This window comes from Rana temporaria, chromosome 3, assembly GCF_905171775.1.
Source record: "Rana temporaria chromosome 3, aRanTem1.1, whole genome shotgun sequence".
In the NCBI taxonomy this organism is placed as follows: domain Eukaryota; kingdom Metazoa; phylum Chordata; class Amphibia; order Anura; family Ranidae; genus Rana; species Rana temporaria.
In genome coordinates, this window is record NC_053491.1 from 312,911,388 (window position 1) to 312,932,287 (window position 20,900).

At 47.2% G+C, this 20,900-nt stretch overlaps 1 protein-coding gene across 1 annotated transcript in view; it reads right to left on the reverse strand.

Annotated features, from left to right (window-relative positions):
* HARS1 (histidyl-tRNA synthetase 1) overlaps positions 1-20,900 on the reverse strand; it is a 50,599-nt gene that overhangs the window by 9,043 nt on the left and 20,656 nt on the right. The window contains exons 6-11 of the mRNA XM_040344816.1: positions 18,332-18,439; positions 18,010-18,108; positions 14,398-14,491; positions 10,656-10,783; positions 8,141-8,401; positions 2,103-2,219 (exon numbers count right to left, since the gene is read on the reverse strand). Of these exons, the coding sequence (XP_040200750.1) occupies positions 2,103-2,219; positions 8,141-8,401; positions 10,656-10,783; positions 14,398-14,491; positions 18,010-18,108; positions 18,332-18,439 (807 nt within the window). The remainder of the gene's footprint in view (positions 1-2,102; positions 2,220-8,140; positions 8,402-10,655; positions 10,784-14,397; positions 14,492-18,009; positions 18,109-18,331; positions 18,440-20,900) is intronic.

A 20,900-nucleotide genomic window follows, 5' to 3' on the forward strand; every position in this document is an offset into this window, starting at 1 on the left:
AGGCCCCACTCAATGCTTTTCCAACACTACAAGGGAGGTCACATCTTATGGGGAATAATACATATAGAGCCATCCTATCTTTATGATATGTGACTAGTTTGCCAGATGCAGTGCATAACTTTAGGCATGTCCCCTGTGACCCCCCAGAAAAAACCTGCTAAGAACCAAGTTCCGCAAGTTTTCCCCTCACTTACCTGCTCCATGCCGCAGGACTTTGCCAAGCAAGAGGCCCAATCTTCCCCCATCTCGGTGGGGATGTCTAGACCTTCAGGTCCTGGGTTCCTATGAAGGATCCACTGTCCTGGGCCCATATAGCACCCTGGCAACAGAAAACATTAGGCACCCAAAGGATTTCTAAGTTCTGGGCCCAGGGTCCAGCTCTCTAAAAAGAAAAGCATTATGGGCTATACCCCAAGGGTTTGGGGTCCGGTTACTGACCACTTTAGCGCTGAGGCTTTTTTGGACAGAACCGGTTAGCTCACCTAATCCCAAGGATGCGGAGGCAAGCTAAACCATGACTAACACCTAAGACACTGGCGTAAAAACTGAGGTACTCCTCCTATGGGAGGGGGTTATATAGGGAGGGGCACTTCCTGTTTGAGATTGCCAGTGTCTATCACCTGAAGGTACTCCATATAACCCATATAGTAATGAATGCCGCTCTGTGTCCCGTGATGTAACGATAAAGAAAACTGTATAATGTATGGCCAGCTTAAAGCGGGAGTTCACCCATTTGTAAAAAATAAAATTTTCTCCCCTTAGCTTCCTGCTCGTTTTTACTAGGGGAATCGGCTATTTATTTTAAAATATGAGCAGTACTTACCCGTTTTCGAGCTGCATCTTCTTCCGTCGCTTCCGGGTATGGGTCTTCGGGAGCGGGCGTTCCTTCTTGATGGACAGCCTTCCGAGAGGCTTCCGACGGTCGCATCCATCGCGTCACTCGTAGCCGAAAGAAGCCGAACGTCGGTGCGGCTCTATACTGCGCCTGCGCACCGACGTTCGGCTTCTTTCGGAAAATTGTGACGCGATGGATGCGACCGTCGGAAGACTGTCAATCAAGAAGGAACGCCCATTCCCGAAGCCCATACCCGGAAGCGACGGAGAGGATGCATCTCGTAAACGGGTAAGTACTGCACATATTTTAAAATAAATAGCCGATTCCCCTAGTAAAAACGAGCAGGAATCTAAGGAGGAAAAGTGCCCTCTAAGGGTGAACCCCCGCTTTAAGTGTAAGGGGGGGAGGGGGTTTGAAAAAATTAAAATTCTACAGATTACTACAGAATTAAAGGGGTTGTAAAGGTATATTTTTTATTTTTTTAAAATAACAAACATATCATACCTCCACTGTGCAGTTTATTTTGCGAACGATCGAGTGGCCCCGATCGTCCTCTTCTGGGGTTTCACGTCGGCTCTCTCGGATCCTCCCCGCAATAGCCAACCACCCTCAGGAAGCTCTCTCCGGAGGGGGTTACCTTGCGGGCGTGCTCCAGTCTCATACACTCTGCGTCCATAGAGACAGTGTGCATGTCTTGGTCCCACCCCCCGTCATTGGATTTGATTGACAGTAGCGGGAGCTGCTATAAATCTATAGAATCAACGTAGAGAAACAGTGGAGAAGAGGACGCCAGGGGATGTGCAAAGCAGGGGAACGGGCTCAGGTATTGCTAGGTGTAGGATGCATAAAGGTGAAAAAAACACAAACCTTTACAACCCCTTTAAGTAGTATAAGTAATAGGAGATATGCTCCTGTTTGGCTGTTATTACCCCTGTATATGGGGAGAATGTTTTACCAATGTAGACATTTTATAGGCGGTATAACAGACGAAAACACAAGAGACCATTTGTGTTTATATCAGGTTTTATTGTTCTGATGGGGAGTAGAAGGAAACAGGAAAAGGGGTTACTGTACCTGTACTGTTAGATGCTTAATAAAAAAAAAAGCTTACACTTATTACAACAAGGCCAGTATGGGTTCTGTTCATCCTCTAACAATTCTATTACGCTGTGCCCATGCTTTTTCACTTCTGCTTGTCGTCTGGCTAAATCGATAAACACAACATTCTAGGTCATTGTTAGGAAAATAATCAGGCACAATGAAATACCTTGATCCCAGCATTCCAGAGTTCTGCAATAAGTTTCATCCTTTCTTCCAGAAGTTTCTTCTGAGCAGCTGCCACTAGTACCTGAGTCTCTGTGGTTCGAATCTTTGCCTCTGAAGCCTGGTGAAAGATATAACAATGTAGAAGGCTATGATTTTTCCTTGGCACTGCATGATAGTTTTCTGTCTAACAAAGCTGAAGCCCAAGTTCAGCCAAATTTCGTGTCACTATAGACATCTAATAGTTGACGGTGGTTTAGTCATCTATACTTTGCCACAAAGGATAATTGGAATGAAAAACTATTTGAGGAATTTACCAAGACTGGAGCAAACAATCAGGAGAAGCTGTGCATAATAACCAATCAGCTTCTAGGTTTCATTTTGAAAGCTTAAAGTGTTACTAAAGTCAGATATTTGTTATACTTAACCTGCTCTGTGCAGTGGTATTGCGCAGAGTGCCCGATCCTCCACTTCTGGGGTCCCCACCCGCAATCTTGGTCCCGTCTCTTCTTTTTAGGACTACCATAGCCAGCCGCTTGCTATAAGGGGGGGAGTGCAGTCTGCACACTACCGACCTGGGTGTCTATGGAGCCGCTCTCCATAGACTTACACAGCGGGACTTAGGCCCATCCCCTACTTCCTCTTCACCTGATTGACAGCAGCAAGAGCCAATGGCTCCTGCCCGAATGCTGTGTGAAGAGGAAAAGAGGGGAGAATAGATGAGGCCATGCACAGCCCTGATCTCTTCTTCCCTCTCTTCCCCTTCACACAGGGAAGAAGGACACAGAGAAACTAAAAAGTTTTTTTTACCCTAATGCAAACAATGCATTAAGGTAAAAAACTTTTTTAGGTTTAGTAACATGAACTGATCAAGCTAAATGTTTATGGATATCTGCTCCAGAGTCTGTTGGCTCCAGTTTTAGTAAATCTCCCCCTGGTCACTTTAGTGTTGTTAAAGCTCTTTATTTTATGCTTGTAGAGACAAAATAAACTTGGAGTTTAAAGTTTAGATTTTCAGACAGTGAAGAAGGGTGAAAACCACTGAAAGCTTTTTTTTGGTGTCTGATCCCTTGCTAGAGACATTTCCCCTCCCCAGTCACAATGAAGAGATATCACTACAACAGTGATACAGATCATATTAGAGTGGAGAAGGGTTAGACGTCTGCTGAACTTGTCTGTATTGTCTTTGAGGAACTTTCCCTTTACTTAAAGTGATTGTAAAGTCTTGTTATTTATATATATATATTTTAAATAACAAACATGTTATACTTGCCTCCTCTGTACAGTTGGTTTTGCACAGAGCCGCCCCCATCCTCTTCTCGGGTCCCTCGTTACTGCTTCTGGCCCCTCCCTCCTATCGAGTGCAACAGCTTCCTATGGGGGCAGCTGAATGAGAGCTCAGTGTAACCATTCAGCCCGACCCCTCTCCCCTGATTGGCTGACTGACTGATTGACAGCTGTGCGAGCCAATAGTGGTACTGCTGCTGTGTGTCAGCCAATCAGGAGTGTCCCAGAAGGCTTAGACTCTTGTGACATCACTGGAGAGAGAAGGGGCTCAGGTAAGTAATTAGGGGGGCTGCTGCACACAAAAGTTTTTTTATCTTAATGCATAGAATGCATTAAGTTTTTTTAACTTAATTCTATGCATTAAGATAAAAAAACCTGTGTGCAGCAGGCATGCAAAAATGTCCGATAAACTTATTGTGTGTACTAGGCTTTAGAAACTCAGTTATTGTTAAACTGTCATATAAAAGATTATTGTAAGCATCGTTTTTTCCAGCGGGAACGCAGGGGAACGAATTTCCGACACCTCCAGCACTGAATGTATTTTATGGCAAGGAGTGCTGGAGGGTTTATTGATGCTTTCTACTGGGGATCTTATGTTGCTGGAGGGGATCTATTTTTGTGTGTGTGTGTGTGTGGGGGGGGGTCTATCGTTACTGGGTAGGTCTATTGTTGCTGGGAGGAATCTACTGTTGAGGGAGAAGTCTATTGTTGCTGGCTGCTGGAGTGTCTAATGATGCGGACTTCTGGGAGATCGGTTGTTGCTGTTGGGGATCTACTGTTGCTGGGTTGGTATTTTGTTTCTGGCAGGAGGTCTATTTCTGTGTGGGGATCTATTGTTCCTGGGGTGGTGTCTATCAAATTCTATAGAAATAATTTAGTAGCACAAAATGATACTTGGTTCTGTTTTCTCGATAAGGGGCGGTACTGGGAGGTGGAACTAAGGGATGATGCTCAGAGGTAGGTAGGGGGTTCCTGCACCTATTCTTTGAGGAAAAAAAGCCCATATCGTAAGGAATCTCATTTGCGGCAATATCAAAAAAACTCCCCAAACTATAAATTTCTTAAAATAATGGGTTTATTTTTTAAATTTATAGTGCAAATAAAATATATACAGAGAAATGCGGTCTACTCCAAATAACTAAATTTTAAATAATTTAAGATTTTTTTTAGTACTTTTTACTGCACTTTTCACATTTATCTTGCCTATAGGTGTCCAGCAAAACTTGCTCCTCCCCTATGACCTACAGCCCTAAATCTTTGCTGTAAACTAGCAAGAACAAACCCACCGCACTGCCCATGGCTCAGTCTCTGGGTCTGTATGCTGTGTCAAAAAAGATCCTGTTAAATGGACGAAGCCAACTGCAAAAAAATAGTAATCAAATATGATACCTGCCACTGCTATGCTGGAGTTGCATCCTTAGCCTTCCTTCCGTATACAATAAGTAAAACCAAACAAAATACAGTACCAACATGCTCTCTAGTCAGTGGCGGAACTACCGCCATAGCGACCCACGCAGGCGCTATGGGGCCCGCAGCTGAGTGAGGATCAGGGGGGCCCGGACTTCCCCGTGCAGGTGGCTCCCTCCCTCCCAGCCTGCACTGCCCAGCCCTCTGGCCGAATCTCCGGCGCTGTGTGACACATTACAGAGTGACTGTGTGCTGTGACTGAGGGGGAGAGACGCGCTAGTGCCTACTTATGCAGACACAGCCTCGGGCTCTCCCCCCTCTGCGGAGGCTTGCAGAGGACAGGACACCGTCCACTGCCCTACTGGTCACATGCTGATGATGCTCATCAGCATGTGACCTGTCTAGAAAGCGGGAGGAACAAACAACACAGCCAGTGTCCAGAGCTACTAAGGGGACACCGACCGCTGGGTAAGTGCAGAGCCGAGGCTCTTTCCTACAGTTCAGTCTCTCTCCAGTGTGGGGCTTGTCATGCTGGTCTTTCCAGGGACATGGCTGCTGAGCTGATTGAATATTGCAGTCTAGTGTTCTCCCTGCAGTACCATCCTGGCATAATTACTTTATGTGCAGTGCTCACTCAGTAGCCTTTATCTTTATCTATCTATCTGCATTGATTTTTTGTTTTTTTATTTGGTAATTAAAAGTCCACTGTCCTACTGACACCACTCACTGCCCTGCTGACACCGCTCACTGCCCTACTGACACCGCTCACTGCCCTACTGACACCGCTCCCTGCCCTACTGACACCGCTCCCTGCCCTACTGACACCGCTCACTGCCCTACTGACACCGCTCACTGCCCTGCTGACACCGCTCACTGCCCTGCTGACACCGCTCACTGCCCTACTGACACCGCTCCCTGCCCTACTGACACCGCTCACTGCCCTACTGACACCGCTCCCTGCCCTACTGACACCGCTCACTGCCCTACTGACACCGCTCACTGCCCTACTGACACCGCTCACTGCCCTACTGACACCGCTCACTGCCCTACTGACACCGCTCACTGCCCTACTGACACCGCTCACTGCCTACTGACACCGCTCACTGCCCTACTGACACCGCTCACTGCCCTACTGACACCGCTCACTGCCCTACTGACACCGCTCACTGCCTACTGACACCGCTCACTGCTCTACTGACACCGCTCACTGCCTACTGACACCGCTCACTGCCCTACTGACACCGCTCACTGCCCTACTGACACCGCTCACTGCCTACTGACACCGCTCACTGCCCTACTGACACCGCTCACTGCCCTACTGACACCGCTCACTGCCCTACTGACACCGCTCACTGCCCTACTGACACCGCTCACTGCCCTACTGACACCGCTCACTGCCTACTGACACCGCTCACTGCTCTACTGACACCGCTCACTGCCTACTGACACCGCTCACTGCCCTACTGACACCGCTCACTGCTCTACTGACACCGCTCACTGCCCTACCGACACCGCTCACTGCCTACTGACACCGCTCACTGCCCTACTGACACCGCTCACTGCCCTGCTGACACCACTCACTGCCCTGCTGACACCGCTCACTGCCCTACTGACACCGCTCACTGCCTACTGACACCGCTCACTGCCCTACTGACACCGCTCACTGCTCTACTGACACTGCTCTACTGACACCGCTCACTGCCCTACCGACACTGCTCACTGCCCCGCTGACACCGCTCACTGCCCCGCTGACACCGTCCACTGCTCTTCTGACTGACAATGTCCACTTTTAAGGTAGGCTAGGTTCATATTTTAACTGTGACATTTATTTTATTTAATCATATATTATGGGCACACAGATGCTTTTGTTTTATTTAACCATGCCCCTTTAAGTCCACCCCCACCACTATTAACACAATTTGGCCACAGCCACTGTTCACTGCAGCGCGCTATGCGTGGCTCCTTACTACTCTCCTAGGGTAACTCAAAATTGTCCCAAATCTCTTGCCATCCTATAGCATGTACTACAAAAAGAAATTGCTGTACGCCGCTAAAATGTTCGGGTTTGGCTTAACGAAAAGGTGGCAACTCTAGGCCCGGTGAGGATAAGAGTATCGCCGGCATGGTCTCCCAGCCAGGGGAAAAGAGAGGAGAGGAAGAGGCGAGCTGTCCGTATCAGCAGAGAGCGGAATTGCCCACTGTAATAGCTTTCATTAGAACTTCCAGTGTTCCCGGGGCTCATGTCACATAGCTCCACCTCTTGGTCCGGCACCTTTGATCGACAGAACGCCGGTCCAGTGTCGGACATGTGACGTCATCAAAGGCGTTAGAGGTGGGGCTATGTGACGATGAGCCCCGGGAAGATGGGAAATTCAAATGAAAGCTATTACAGCGGGCAATCCCGCTCTCTGCTGATCTGCCCGGCTTGCCTCTTCCTTTGCACAGGTGAGGCTGTATTGGACACAGGCAGGCCAGGCTGTATTGGGCACAGGCAATGCTGTATTGGGCACAGGCCAGGCTGTATTGGGCACAGGCAACGCTGTATTGGGCACAGGCAATGCTGTATTGGGCACAGGTCACGCTGTATGGGGCACAGACAGGCCAGGCTGTATTGGGCACAGGCAGGCCAGACTGTATTGGGCACGGGCAACGCTGTATGGGGCACAGGTCACGCTGTATGGGGCACAGGTCACGCTGTATGGGGCACAGGTCACGCTGCATTGGGCACAGGTCACGCTGCATTGGGCACAGGTCACGCTGTATGGGGCACAGGTCACGCTGTATGGGGCACAGGTCACGCTGTATGGGGCACAGGTCACGCTGTATGGGGCACAGGTCACGCTGTATGGGGCACAGGTCATTCTGTATGGCGCACAGGTCATGCTGTATGGCGCACAGGTCACGCTGTATGGGGCACAGGTCACGCTGTATGGGGCACAGGTCACGCTGTATGGGGCACAGGTCATGCTGTATGGCGCACAGGTCACGCTGTATGGGGCACAGGTCACGCTGTATGGGGCACAGGTCATTCTGTATGGCGCACAGGTCACGCTGTATGGGGCACAGGTCACGCTGTATGGGGCACATGTCACGCTGTATGGGGCACAGGTCACCCTGTATGGGGCACAGGTCACGCTGCATTGACACTAGGGCGGCTCTGGGGGGCCCCATACAACATTTTCCTATGGGGCCCTGTGATTTCTAGTTACGCCCCTGTCTCTAGTGGTTATGTATACCTAAAAAATAAACAAATTATTACCTAGCCAATCTAGATTCTTTGGATAACAGACATACATCTGGGTTTAATTTAACATTTAATTGTTAGTCAATCAGACCAGAACTACTTACCTCAGCTTTTTGCTCCATGATTGAGAATATTCTCTCAATTCCAATGCTGACTCCCACACATGGAACCTTCCTTCCCTTGGGATCAAACATTCCTACAAGGCCATCATAACGTCCTCCTCCGGCTACACTGCCAACACTGACAGACTCTTCTGTGTGGTTGTTCTGCTGCTGGGATTCTGCTTGGTTCTGGATCAGCACTGCTTCATAGATGACTCCTGTGTAATAATCTAAGCCACGAGCTAAACTCAGGTCGAATAAAATCTGTATCAGGAGTTAAAATATGGTAGAAAAAAAGTGACCAAAAATACATACTTCTAGAAAAAACACCATCTAAAATATTTTTATTCAATAACCAGGAGAATTGGCCAGGTTTACAAGTATCTAAATGCTTAAAATTTTTATTAATATTTTTATATGGTTCACAGAGCCAAGCGGCTCCCTGTGTTTCAGAAATGCCACATAAAGTGCTAAAATACTTACCTGTCAGCTGGTTCAGGTTTCTTCTATGGTGCCAATGGCCACAGTCCTTGCTTGCATCTTATTGCTGAAGTTGCATGAGGCAGTGGACGCTCTGCCTTAGTAGCCGAAAAGTCTCTGGTCTTACATAAAGCCATAGTGAAGAAGCAAAGACTGCGGCCATTAGCACCTTTAAGCCAGCACCTGACCAGAACCAAAGTGTATGTCCTGACGAAACCTGTGTTTGTTTCAGATAAAGGGGGAAGGATTAAAACCACTGCCTGGTCTGTTACGGCTAGAGATTTGCCCTCTCTTCCTGTTTATATATATATATATATATATATATATATATATATTGTAATATAGTAGAGCAGGTTGCCTCTGACACTATTGCAGATCTTCTCTCATGTGCTGTGTGGTGTCATTAGGTAGGTGAAACATCTCTAAGGACTTCAATGGAAATACATAAAAAATATTTTTGATGTGTTTGATGGTTTCTTCTACAAAACAACAGACACCTCCCAAAAGTGCAAAACAAATAAAAATGTGTGTGAAAAAACGCACCTGGAAAACGCATCAACTAAAACCTGCATAGGGATATGTGTATTCGGCTGTGAACCACCCCCACCCACGCCACCAACAAAGAGCTCGCTTCACATCTCTCACTGGACACATATCTGCCTCCTGGTGGCCTGCAGGACTATCATGTCTCATCCGCCAAAATGACTTGCGGTGAAAAAAGCCCTCTTATCGCTTTTCTATCTGGAAATGTTGGACACCATTGTGTTGAACTTTCGCTCCACCTCACGATTCTTTACGAGATGGCGTAAATTCATGGAACACTCGTTCGCCCAAAAGGATCTGCAAAAACTCATGCAACCGTTCCGCTATACAGATTGGTATCTCAAACGGGACCTTACAAACTCCCTAGGCAACCTTAAAGTATCCAATCTGTCTGACCCCTCTGCGTTTTTGCCACCCTGAACCATGAAAACATATACACTAGAGGCCCCTTGATGCCCGTGATTCTTTCATACCCTTATCTGTAAACTTCGCCACTTCTGCAGTCAGTTTAATGTCCGAGGTTACTATTTATTTTTTATTTAATTTCTAATACTCCAAACGTTGCTTCCGCTCCTACAAGCACTAGGCTTTGTACTGTCACATCCTCCTGGTGCCGTTATATTGTTATACAGGTAATCACTGTGCGATTGGTTTGATTTTTTTTTATCCTTGTTTTGTGTTTTTTTTTTTTTATATACACGACTGTATATGAATCGAATTTACTTTACTTACATCTAATGTACTGTAAAAAATCTAATAAATATAAAAAAAAAACACCTGCATAGGTATGAACCAGGCCTAATAGAACCATATTTAACAGTACAAACCTGACAGGAGTTCTAATCCTCTACTCTGTTCAAACCTAAAATCAAGTTTTTGTTTTCTAATTTAAAAAGAACACATGCCATAAGTAAAATACCATCATGACAGCAAGGCAGTTTCAGCTTTCTTTTGGTGGTATTTAACCACCATTGAGTTTTTAATTTTTAAAAATTAACGCCCACATTTAAAAAAAAAAAAAATAAAAAAAATATGTTTTCCTTCACCGATATGCGCAGATGAGACTGCACTGACAAGCACTGATAGGCTGCACTGATGAGGAGCCACTAGTATGCAGCACTGGTGGGGCTGCACTGATTATCAGTGCAGATACCCCCTGTGAGGAAAGTCAGTTATTAGACACAGCTGATCACATGGTAAAGAGCCTACGTCATAGGCTCTTTACCGTGATCGGAGATGTTGTGTTCGAGCATCACACTGCTCCACCCCTGGGGGCACACCCGAGCGACTTGTTCTGAAGGATATCATATGATGTCAAGTCATAACTATTAAACCACCACTAGACTGTTATTTTGCTATAGGTCGGGCGGGAAGTGGTTAAAGAGCTCACAGTAAGTAGATTTTACAGCAAGTCATTCTCTCATACAAAAATAACACATGGATAAAGCAAAAACTGCACACAAGTTGTGTCTGATCACTTTATGGCAATACCCACCTTATCTGTCACACCAAACAGCTGCAGGTACTCAAACAGGCTCTTCATATCATTTAATCCTTCTAAAGCCTGTTTGCTCTGAGAGAGTTTAGGATCCTTCAGTAGTCTCTCAATCAGATTCAACCCACCTGCAATATATTACAAGGTTTGTAAAAACAGACGACAGACTACATGCAAATATATTATACAGTTCAGAATTGCAGATCCGAATGTGCACAGCATCTCAGGCAAAATATGCCCATCCATGTATCTGTGGAGGAAAGTTATTTATTTACTTTTGCTAAAAATGTGGTGATTTTTGGATCAGTTATGACAGAATAGATGGGAAATCCCAGAGGAGCTGTCATGAAATCACAGCTTCTTTGTACTGATACTACGTAATATAGCACATGTTAGAGATACCAAGCTTCTCATAACACATGGTGCACAATTACATATTTTTTTGTTACATGCAAATATATCCATGTACATGGTTGGTAGCAGGGGCAGACTGACAATAGGAGATCATGCCCCCCCCCCCCCCTGTCCATACTCAAGCCACACCCACACAAAGCCCCATTAACATATTGCAGCTCAGCTCCATAGAAGGGGCATTTAAATATCTACAACAGCATAGCCTGCATTGAAGTTCCCAGCTTCTTTTCAGAGAAGCCTCTGGGCACTTCCAAGTTTAAAGGTGGCTGTCATGCAGCAGCCATCTTTATGACACAACTGGGGCATTTTATGAAAGCAGTGGGTCTGTGTGTGAGATCATAATATGGGCCCTAATAAAAGAGAATGAAGTGTGGAGCACGCCACGGCAAACATTGGATGTGGCTCTTGGTAGCATCTGCTGGTTACATAGTAAAAGTAAAGATGCTCAGTAATGTAAATAAACTCTCACTCAGCTCCTTCCTGAAAGGGCTGCCAACTCCCCAACTTTTTGGGAGCGAGAGGAAGGGGGTGGGAGAGAGGGATGGGGTGGGAGAGAGGGGTGAGAGTGAGGAGGGGTGGGAGAGAGGGGTGAGTGAGGAGGGGTGGGAGAGAGGGGTGAGTGAGGAGGGGTGGGAGAGACGGGTGAGTGAGGAGGGGTGGGAGAGACGGGTGAGTGAGGAGGGGTGGGAGAGACGGGTGAGTGAGGAGGGGTGGGAGAGACGGGTGAGTGAGGAGGGGTGGGAGAGACGGGTGAGTGAGGAGGGGTGGGAGAGACGGGTGAGTGAGGAGGGGTGGGAGAGACGGGTGAGTGAGGAGGGGTGGGAGAGACGGGTGAGTGAGGAGGGGTGGGAGAGACGGGTGAGTGAGTGAGGAGGGGTGGGAGAGACGGGTGAGTGAGTGAGGAGGGGTGGGAGAGACGGGTGAGTGAGTGAGGAGGGGTGGGAGAGACGGGTGAGTGAGTGAGGAGGGGTGGGAGAGACGGGTGAGTGAGTGAGGAGGGGTGGGAGAGAGGCGAGTGAGAGGGGTGAGTGAGGAGGGGTGGGAGAGAGGGGTGAGTGAGGAGGGGTGGGAGAGAGGGGTGAGTGAGGAGGGGTGAGTGAGAGGGGTGAGTGAGAGGGGTGAGTGAGGAGGGGTGGGAGAGAGGGGTGAGTGAGGAGGGGTGGGAGAGAGGGGTGAGTGAGGAGGGGTGGGAGAGAGGGGTGGGAGAGAGGAGTGAGGAGGGGTGGGAGAGGAGGGGTGGGAGAGAGGGGTGAGTGAGGAGGGGTGGGAGAGAGGGATGAGTGAGGAGGGGTGGGAGAGATGCTACTTACTGTTATGGCCAGCTATAGATGGGGGCAGTGGACATGTTTATGCTTCACCTGTGGTGTTTATATTGGTCCATCAGTGCACCAACACCTTTGCAGCCATTGTGCTATATGCTGGGTGCTTGGTGTGCTCTTGTACCTTTAAAGGAGGGGTGGCTTCCCTTCAGTTCACCTGCCCCTGTCTATCCATTAAAATGCATGTGCCTCCACTGTGGGGACGCTCATTGTTTAGTGTTAGGACCACAGATTACAGGGTGCCTTGGCGCGGCTCTGTGGCTCACGCATGCGTTTGCGAATGCGTGCGGACCGAACCCCTGTTTTTAACGCATACTGTAGACAGGTTAATTGGTTTTCTGCAAGCTGGTCGGTAAGTAGGCTTGGTTTTTCCCTGGGCATTCCCCGGGTTTTTGTTATCTGCTTTAGCCTTCCAATGCTACTTACTGTTATGGCCAGCTATAGATGGGGCAGTGGACATGTTTATGCTTCACCAGGGGTGGGAGAGAGGGATGAGTGAGGAGGGGTGGGAGAGAGAGGGATGAGTGAGGAGGGGTGGGAGAGATGTGTAGGGGGATAGAGGGGTTAGAGAGAGGGTGGGATGGGAGGCATGAGTGATGGGAAATAGGATGGGGGAGAGAGAGGGATGAGTTGGGGGTGTTGTGGAAGGGGGGATAGAGAGGCGAGTAGGGGGGTTGGGACTCCTCTCACCTTCCCACCGACTCCATCACCAGCTGCATGCATCAGCAAAGATTACAGCCCGGGACCGCGTCTGCGACGCGCTCTGTCTCTAAAGCACAGGTGAACTACTTCTGGAAGTAGGTCGGGTGCCGCTGCCTCCTTGTCCTCTGTCACTGGCAGTTCTGCCCGCTCGGCCTGCCTCCTCATCTGCTGACATGGGCGCCTTTCACCCTCCTACCAGTCCCCACGTTAAGCCATATTCCTGTCTGAATAATGTGTCCTGGTTTTGGATGGACACATTATTCCAACTGTTCCTATATGACATATGCAGCCTCTCATGGGGCCCCCTAGTGAGCCCGGGCACCCGAATGGTCAGTCCGCCTTTGGGTGGTAGTTAGGGTTGTCCCGATACCGATACTAGTATCGGTACCGATACTGAGCAAATGCTCCCGATGCCTGACCCAATACTTTTTTTTTTTCGAGAGGGGGTGGAGTGCGGGTGGAGAGGGGGCGGGGAGCAGAGCAGTCCTCGTATGGAGGAGAGGAGAGCTGCTGCCGCCTAGTCCCCTAAGAGAAAGCCAAGTCCCCCTCCCCCACATCTAGTTGATCAGCGCTGATTTTATTGGCTTTCTCTTAGGGGACACAAGGCTGCATTAGGGACATGGCTGCATCTAGGGACATGGCTACATCTAGGGACAAGGCTGCATTTAGGGACAAGGCTGCATCTAGGGACACAAGGCTGCATCTAGGGACACAAGGCTGCATCTGGGGACACAAGGCTGCATCTGGGGACACAAGGCTGCATCTGGGGACACAAGGCTGCATCTGGGGACACAAGGCTGCATCTGGGGACACAAGGCTGCATTTGGGGACACAAGGCTGCATTTGGGGACACAAGGCTGCATCTGGGGACACAAGGCTGCATCTGGGGACACAAGGCTGCATCTGGGGACACAAGGCTGCATTTGGGGACACAAGGCTGCATTTGGAGACACAAGGCTGCATTTGGAGACACAAGGCTGTATTTAAAAAAAAAGTATCGGTAATCGGTATCGGCGAGTACATGAAAAAAAGTATCGGTACTTGTACTCGGTCCTAAAAAAGTGGTATCGGGACAACCCTAGTGGTAGTAATGTTGTAGCCAATAGCTGCAGCACAGTGGCTACTTTTGAAATCCTTTGTGCTTTTTCCAGGTCAGTGACTCAAAGTAATAAAGCCAGAGACAATCAGATATTATTTTTAGGTCACAAATGGCATTCTGTATTTTTATCTAACGGTCCTTTAAATAGTGCAGAAGAATATTATTATTATTATTATTATTATTATTATTAGGTACCGCTGCTGCTCACCGTTATTTTGGACGTATTCACCAATCAAGTCAGCAGCTTCTGGAGCAAGGCCCTTCTCCCCCACCATTTCATTCTTCACCTCTTCCCATGGCGTCTGCAAAAAAAAAAAAAGGAGAACAGCTAATCTTAATTTCTGCCAACTTTGTGTTACTATGGGTGGCATCCTTTAACAACTCTGATGCGGTCCTAATCATAAAAATACTGCAAATAAACCCCCAAAATATAATCGTTTCGCGATAATAAAAAACAAAAAACTGAGCAATTTTATACTGAGCTGATTCTAACTGTGAAGAACATGCCCAGCACCCTCTTCGCTTGTGAACCCTATTACTGTCAGGAAACCCACATTTCAAAAAGGACCAAAGGGAAGTTTCCGGGCTCGTTCACACATGCTTGGGCACATAGAAAACAATGCCAGAGGTTTGGTGCTGTGAGCTGCAGTAAAATGCAGACATGCAGCATTTCAGGTAGGCACTACATTTCACCACAAAGAAATGCACTGCACTGCTGTGCAGAGTCACAAATGAACGGTCGCTATGGGCACTTCAAATAAAGCTAACTCAACTGACAGCACTGCTTGCAAGCAAAAGGATCTCAGGAGGCAGAAATAAACCAGAAAATAAAAATTACACACGATAAGTGTGGAAACTGTGTATAAAACGCCTTAAATACATACATTTGGCATCTCTGCAAACAGACAATGGTAAGAGCAAAGTTTTATAACAACACTAAACTAATGAAATATGAATTGTTTCCATATTCGTTATCACCATTTAGTATACATTGATGAGATAAAATCAGAATCGCCATCCTAATTCTACAGACACCCAGAAAATCTATGGTTTGAAATGGGGGAGTTTTAGTGAACTTTCACCTTTAACAATCTTTTAAGCCTTAAATGTGACAGCCATTGAGTTAAAAGATGTCACGTGACCCACAGGTCAAACATTATGGAATGTCTCTGAGCTCACAGCAATAAATCTCATGACCCAAGTCTACAACTGATAAAGACCCACTCAAGTCACATAAATTAAAGCTGACAAAACTTTCTCACTCTAGTAGACATCCTCAATTAAAACATTCAGACACTTGGTAGATAATCTCTTTCTTGAATGGTATAAAACATTGAAGGAGGGGACAAACCCTAAAAGCTTGTCCTGAAAATGTTTACGATAATGCAAATAAAAAAGTATCACAGACAGTACTCAATTTAATTAGTTGAATAGTATACACAGTCTTCTCTTTAGTGTCAAAGTAAAAAAAATGCTGTAACCCCACGTCAAAATTAAAAAGAAAAATGCTGTGGAGTCTCCCCCAAAATCCATGCCAGACCGTTATCCAAGCATGCAGCCTGGCAAGCATCTTCCCCTCCTCCTGAACCATACCAAGCCACCACATTCCAACATGTGGCTCTGCCCCCACCCCAAAGCACCTTGGGCCTCTTCCCCACAACCCTGGGCTGTGGTTGTGGGGGTGTGCAGGCAGTACCTGGAAGCTCCCTTTAAGATCACTCCCCCCCCTCCAAAAAAACTGTGTAGTTTAAGAAAAACAAGAAGGTTTTTGACAATTCCATTATCAAAAATGAATAATTTCCCCTGTGGTAGCGCCAACGTCAATCACGGTGGCCCGATAACGCCCCCCACGAAACCTCCCACCGTTCTGGCAGCTCTGGTGTCTGATAGTTCTTACATAACTATGGAGTGTGGCAATGCGGTAACGTCACCCGAAGAATCTGATCCTTTTTGACATCACCAGCCCAGGCATGAGTCTGACGGGACAAGGGGGCGGGGTCTTTGGATGACAACACCACATAGCCATGCTCTATAGTTATATCAGAACTGTCAAAACGGGAGCCTGTTGGGGGGGGGGGGGGGGGGGGGGGCTTTTTTTCTCTCTCTTTTAAATGGGGTCAGTGGCACCCATCGTGATGGATGTTGGAGCTACCACGGAGGACATTATTCAATTTTAATAAAGGACTTGTTAAAAACTGCCTGTTTTTCTTAGAGATACCCCATACTAATTCACATGGGGGGGCAGGATCTGTGGTCCCCCCTTTTTAAAGGGGAACTTCCAGATACCAATAAGCCCCCTGCCTGCACACCCCTACAACCAAAGCCCAGGGCTGTGAGGAAGAGGCCTTGTTAACCCATCAACATGAGGACAAGGTGCTTTGGAGTGGGGGGGCAGAGCCCTCACTGGCCCCCCCCCCCCCATTTTTCTGGCCTGACAGGCTGCATGCTCAGATAAGGTTCTGCTATGGATTACGTGAGGGATCCAACATGTTTTTTGTTTTAAATTGTTAAATTGATGGATTTAGTTCTACTCTAATGTTTACTTTCATGGACAAGATGGGGAAGAAGTGGCACTGGTAATTTGAACAGATTTTGTCTGTCCACTTGGGTGTTTACCCTGTGCTGTAACCACAGGTATAGTAATGTTACCAGATCCAGCTGAAAAAGGTCTGGACAAGTGTTATTTAAATGTGTAACAGTACCCTTAAAGTGGTTGTAAATGCATCCTATACATTAAGGTGAAAAAACACATTGTACTCTCCGGCTCCCCCATTTGACTTACCTGAGCCCGAACTTCCGTGGGCTCTTTACCGCATCGCTATCCAAATGGCACTTTCGGCTGTTCATTGGTTAGATTGATAGCAGCTCAGCCATTGGCTCCCGCTGCCGTCAATAAAATCAATGACGCGGGGGGTGGGGACGAGTCATACAATTGGCGGCAATGGCCGAGTGTACCGCATGGGAGTGCGCCCGCAAGGTAACCCCCCTCGGGAGAACGTCGTGGGACACCAGAAGAGGACGATCGGGGCCACTCCGTGCAAAACTGCACAGTGAAGGCAAGTATAACATGTAAAAACTGAACCTATACAACCCCTTTAAGCCTAGTACACATGGGCTAAATCTCGGGTGGCATCGGTCGGTTCAATAAAAACCGGCCTACATTCGACCCGTGTGTACTGCAACCAGGCCGGCTTCTGACGAAGAGGTATGACCGAAAGAGTCTGCCGATTGACTGAGAGCGCTGGCAGAAGTGTTCTGGCGGGGTCATGCTGACAATCTGACAGTAGTAAACTACGGACAAAAAAACAAAACCCTGCAAGACAATAACATAAATGTGCTATGCATCGAATACTAGCACATTATGAAATGCTTAGAACAAAGCTCCTACAGAGCGTCGGTCACCGCTGAGGGAGCCGACATGTTCCCTCGATGTTTCTTCCAGGATTTCTGGCTCCAGTGCTGTGATTGGCCAAAGGCCCAATGACGTCACTCCAGTGCATTCGCGCGGGAGCCCTCCGTTTTTTTTTCGCCAGGACACGTCAGCCCTGCAGAACGCATGCACGGTCAAAATCTCCTAAACCGTGCAGGTTTAGGAGAAATTCTTTTTACCTACAGGTAAGCATTATTATAAGCTTACCTGGAGGTAAAAATCACTAAGCTGGCAATACAAACGCTTTAACAAAGAAAAGAAAATTCACATCCTACCCATCCTCAAAACAGGCAGCTCTCTTGCCACCTATCAAACAATGCACATACTCACACAGAGGCAATGCACATACTCACACCTAGCCCTGTCACAACACTTTCTGCAAACATTTACCTTATCCAGCTTGTCCACTGAAGAGCAGATCGTCCGGAATTTACTGTCTGGTACACCGCAAACTGCAAACATGCCATCCAAAATCCTTCTGTCATTCACCTGTAATGACATCATAAAAACACAAACTAAACAAAAGTCACGCAGTTACAGTCCACTGTCTTATGTGCATGACCAGCTTGTAAAAATCAATGATCCCTGTATGTAAAATAGAAGGATGTCGCTTATATAATATAGTATTTTGACTGTGATATTTGTCAAATGTCCCAAGTAAAGATGACATCTGTTAAAAAAAGATGACAGGTCAAATAGATAGATAAAATACCTTGATACTGAACTCTCCCAATTCCAGTTCACTGAGAATTTCATGAACAATCTTCAGACATTCAGCATCAGGAATCATGGGGTCATACTGTCCTGCAATGTCAAAATCCTGCAACAAACAGCAAATGCACATGCAGTCACTTTACACATTTATGTAATATAATTTCTTCTGATGTGAAGGGGAAAATGTAGTTAAGATATACTATGCTCGCACTCAGCACACAGTAGAAATTTAAAAACAAGCCCAACATAGTTTTTTTTTTCTTTTATCTAGCTTATTCCTTGCCAGTACATATGAGATCCAAAAATGATGAAGGACAATTTGGTTTTCAGTGTACAGTTCTTCTATAGCCGGTGCTCTGGCTCTGAACTGTGTTATATGAGGCCCTGAAGTACCAGACAATGGTGGGGAATTTTTTTGTAAAGTTAAGACCCCTTAGAGAAGTAGAACCCAAAAAAGGTAACTTCAGTGGAAGTGTCCGAAATTTATTGGAAAAAAGGTCAGTATATACAACTTTCCTCTTCTCTGGCTTCCCCAGTGACGTAGCAGAGGGTACGTCAGAGGGGGCGGGGTCACGTGACGGGTGGCTCTGCCTCCTCTATATAAGAAATGTCACAGCTTCAGCCGCTCATTCGCTGGGCTGTGCCCAGCGGTGAGAGGAGGTCCGGGATGCTGCTGCGCCGGATGGATGGATCTTCACATCGTCGGAGCGGAGATCACCCGACGCTGGATCTTCTCATCGCGGGAGATCACCCGCAGCCGTCGCAGGATCAGGACAACGCAGGAAGCCGGGAACGAGTGGATTTGTCACCGCTGGATGTTTTTTTTTTTTTAATAAAGGACTTTATTCTTTGGTGTCAGTGTGTTTTTTTACAATACTTTACACTTCCTTCGTGAAATGGTAGAGGTACCATTTCACACAGGGGGGGGGTCAGGATCTGGGGGGTCCCCTTTGTTAAAGGGGTCTTCCAGATTCTGATAAACCTCCCGCCCGCATACCCCCACAACCACCGGGCAAGGGTTGTGGGGAGGAGATCCTTGTCCCCATCAACATGGGGACATCCTCCCCATGTTGAGGGCATGTGGCCTGGTGCGGTTCAGGAGAGAGGGGGGGCCGCACTCTGTCCCCCCCTCTTTTCTGCGGGCGGCCAGGTCAACGTGCTCGGATAACGGGTCTGGTTATGGATATTTAGGGGGAACCGCACGTCATTTTTGTTTTAAATTGACGGCGGGGTTCCCCTGAATATCCATACCAGACCTAAAGGGTCTGGTTATTGAATTTGCGGGGACCTCCGTTCGGGTTCGCTCAACCCTAGTAATAAAAAATCGGGTACGATTTATCGGATAAAAACGTGCAGTCATCCGATTTAGTACGATTTACATTGACCACAATATAAAAAAAAACAGACACGATTTTAATACGATTTCAAATCAGGACCAAAAATCGTGGTCAAACACGATTTTTGATACGATTTTAAATCGTATCAAATCGGATGCACTTGGGGACCTAAATTAATGAATGGCAGTGAATGGATCCGTTTTGCCATACAGATTTGTACGATTTTAAAGCTAAAATCGTGAGTAAAAAAAGGATGACAAAATCGTGGTGTGAATGCACCCTAAATAACAGTCTTGCACCACCAGTGTAATTAAAAAAAAAAAAAGCCCAAATTTCAGTAAAAATAACACTTAACATGGAAACAAGCTTCCAACACTTTTAGGAGGCACGAATAATGCCAGCAATCCTGCTGCATGCTAGGAAAACCGACTGCTCAAAATCCCATGAAGAAATGTGCTCCTGCACTGTGCTTTAGTGCATTCTTTTTATTTCTTATATTCTTATTTTTTTTAAGCAAATTTTCTGAACAAATAGATCACAATACTATAGATATACTGGGCCAGATTCTCAGAGACTTACGTCGGCGTATCAGTAGATACGCCGTCGTAAGTCCGAATCTGCGCCGTCATAAATTTAAGAATATTCTGGAAACCAGATACGCTTAAATTAGGCTAAGATACAAGCGGCGTAAGTCTCCTACTATCTTAGGGTGCATATTTACGCTGGCCGATAGGTGGCGCTTCTGTTGAGTTCGGCGTAGAATATGCAAATGACTAGATACGGCGATTCACGAGCGTACGTGCGCCCGTCGCAATTAGTTACGCCGTTTACGTTATAGATACGCCGGCAGAAAGATAAAGCTGGTCTCTAGGTGGCGCATCCCGTGCAAAGTATGGACGTCGGAACAAGCGTATCTTTTTACGTCGTTTGCGTAAGTCGTACGCGAATAGGGCTGTGCGTAAATTACGTTCACGTCGCAGGCATTGAGCCGACGTATCTTTGGGTGTAAATACGACGGGATACTGAGCATGCGCGTGCATGCGCCGTTCGTTCGGCCATGCATCTACATGGGGTCAAGCCTCATTTAAATACAACACGCCCCCTACAGCCCACTTTGCAAGGGCTTTGTGAATCAGCACTTGCCTCTCTAAGTTGCGGCGGCGTAGCGTAAATACGGTACGCTACGCCCGCGCAACGTAGATCGGCTGTACCTGAATCTAGGCCACTATA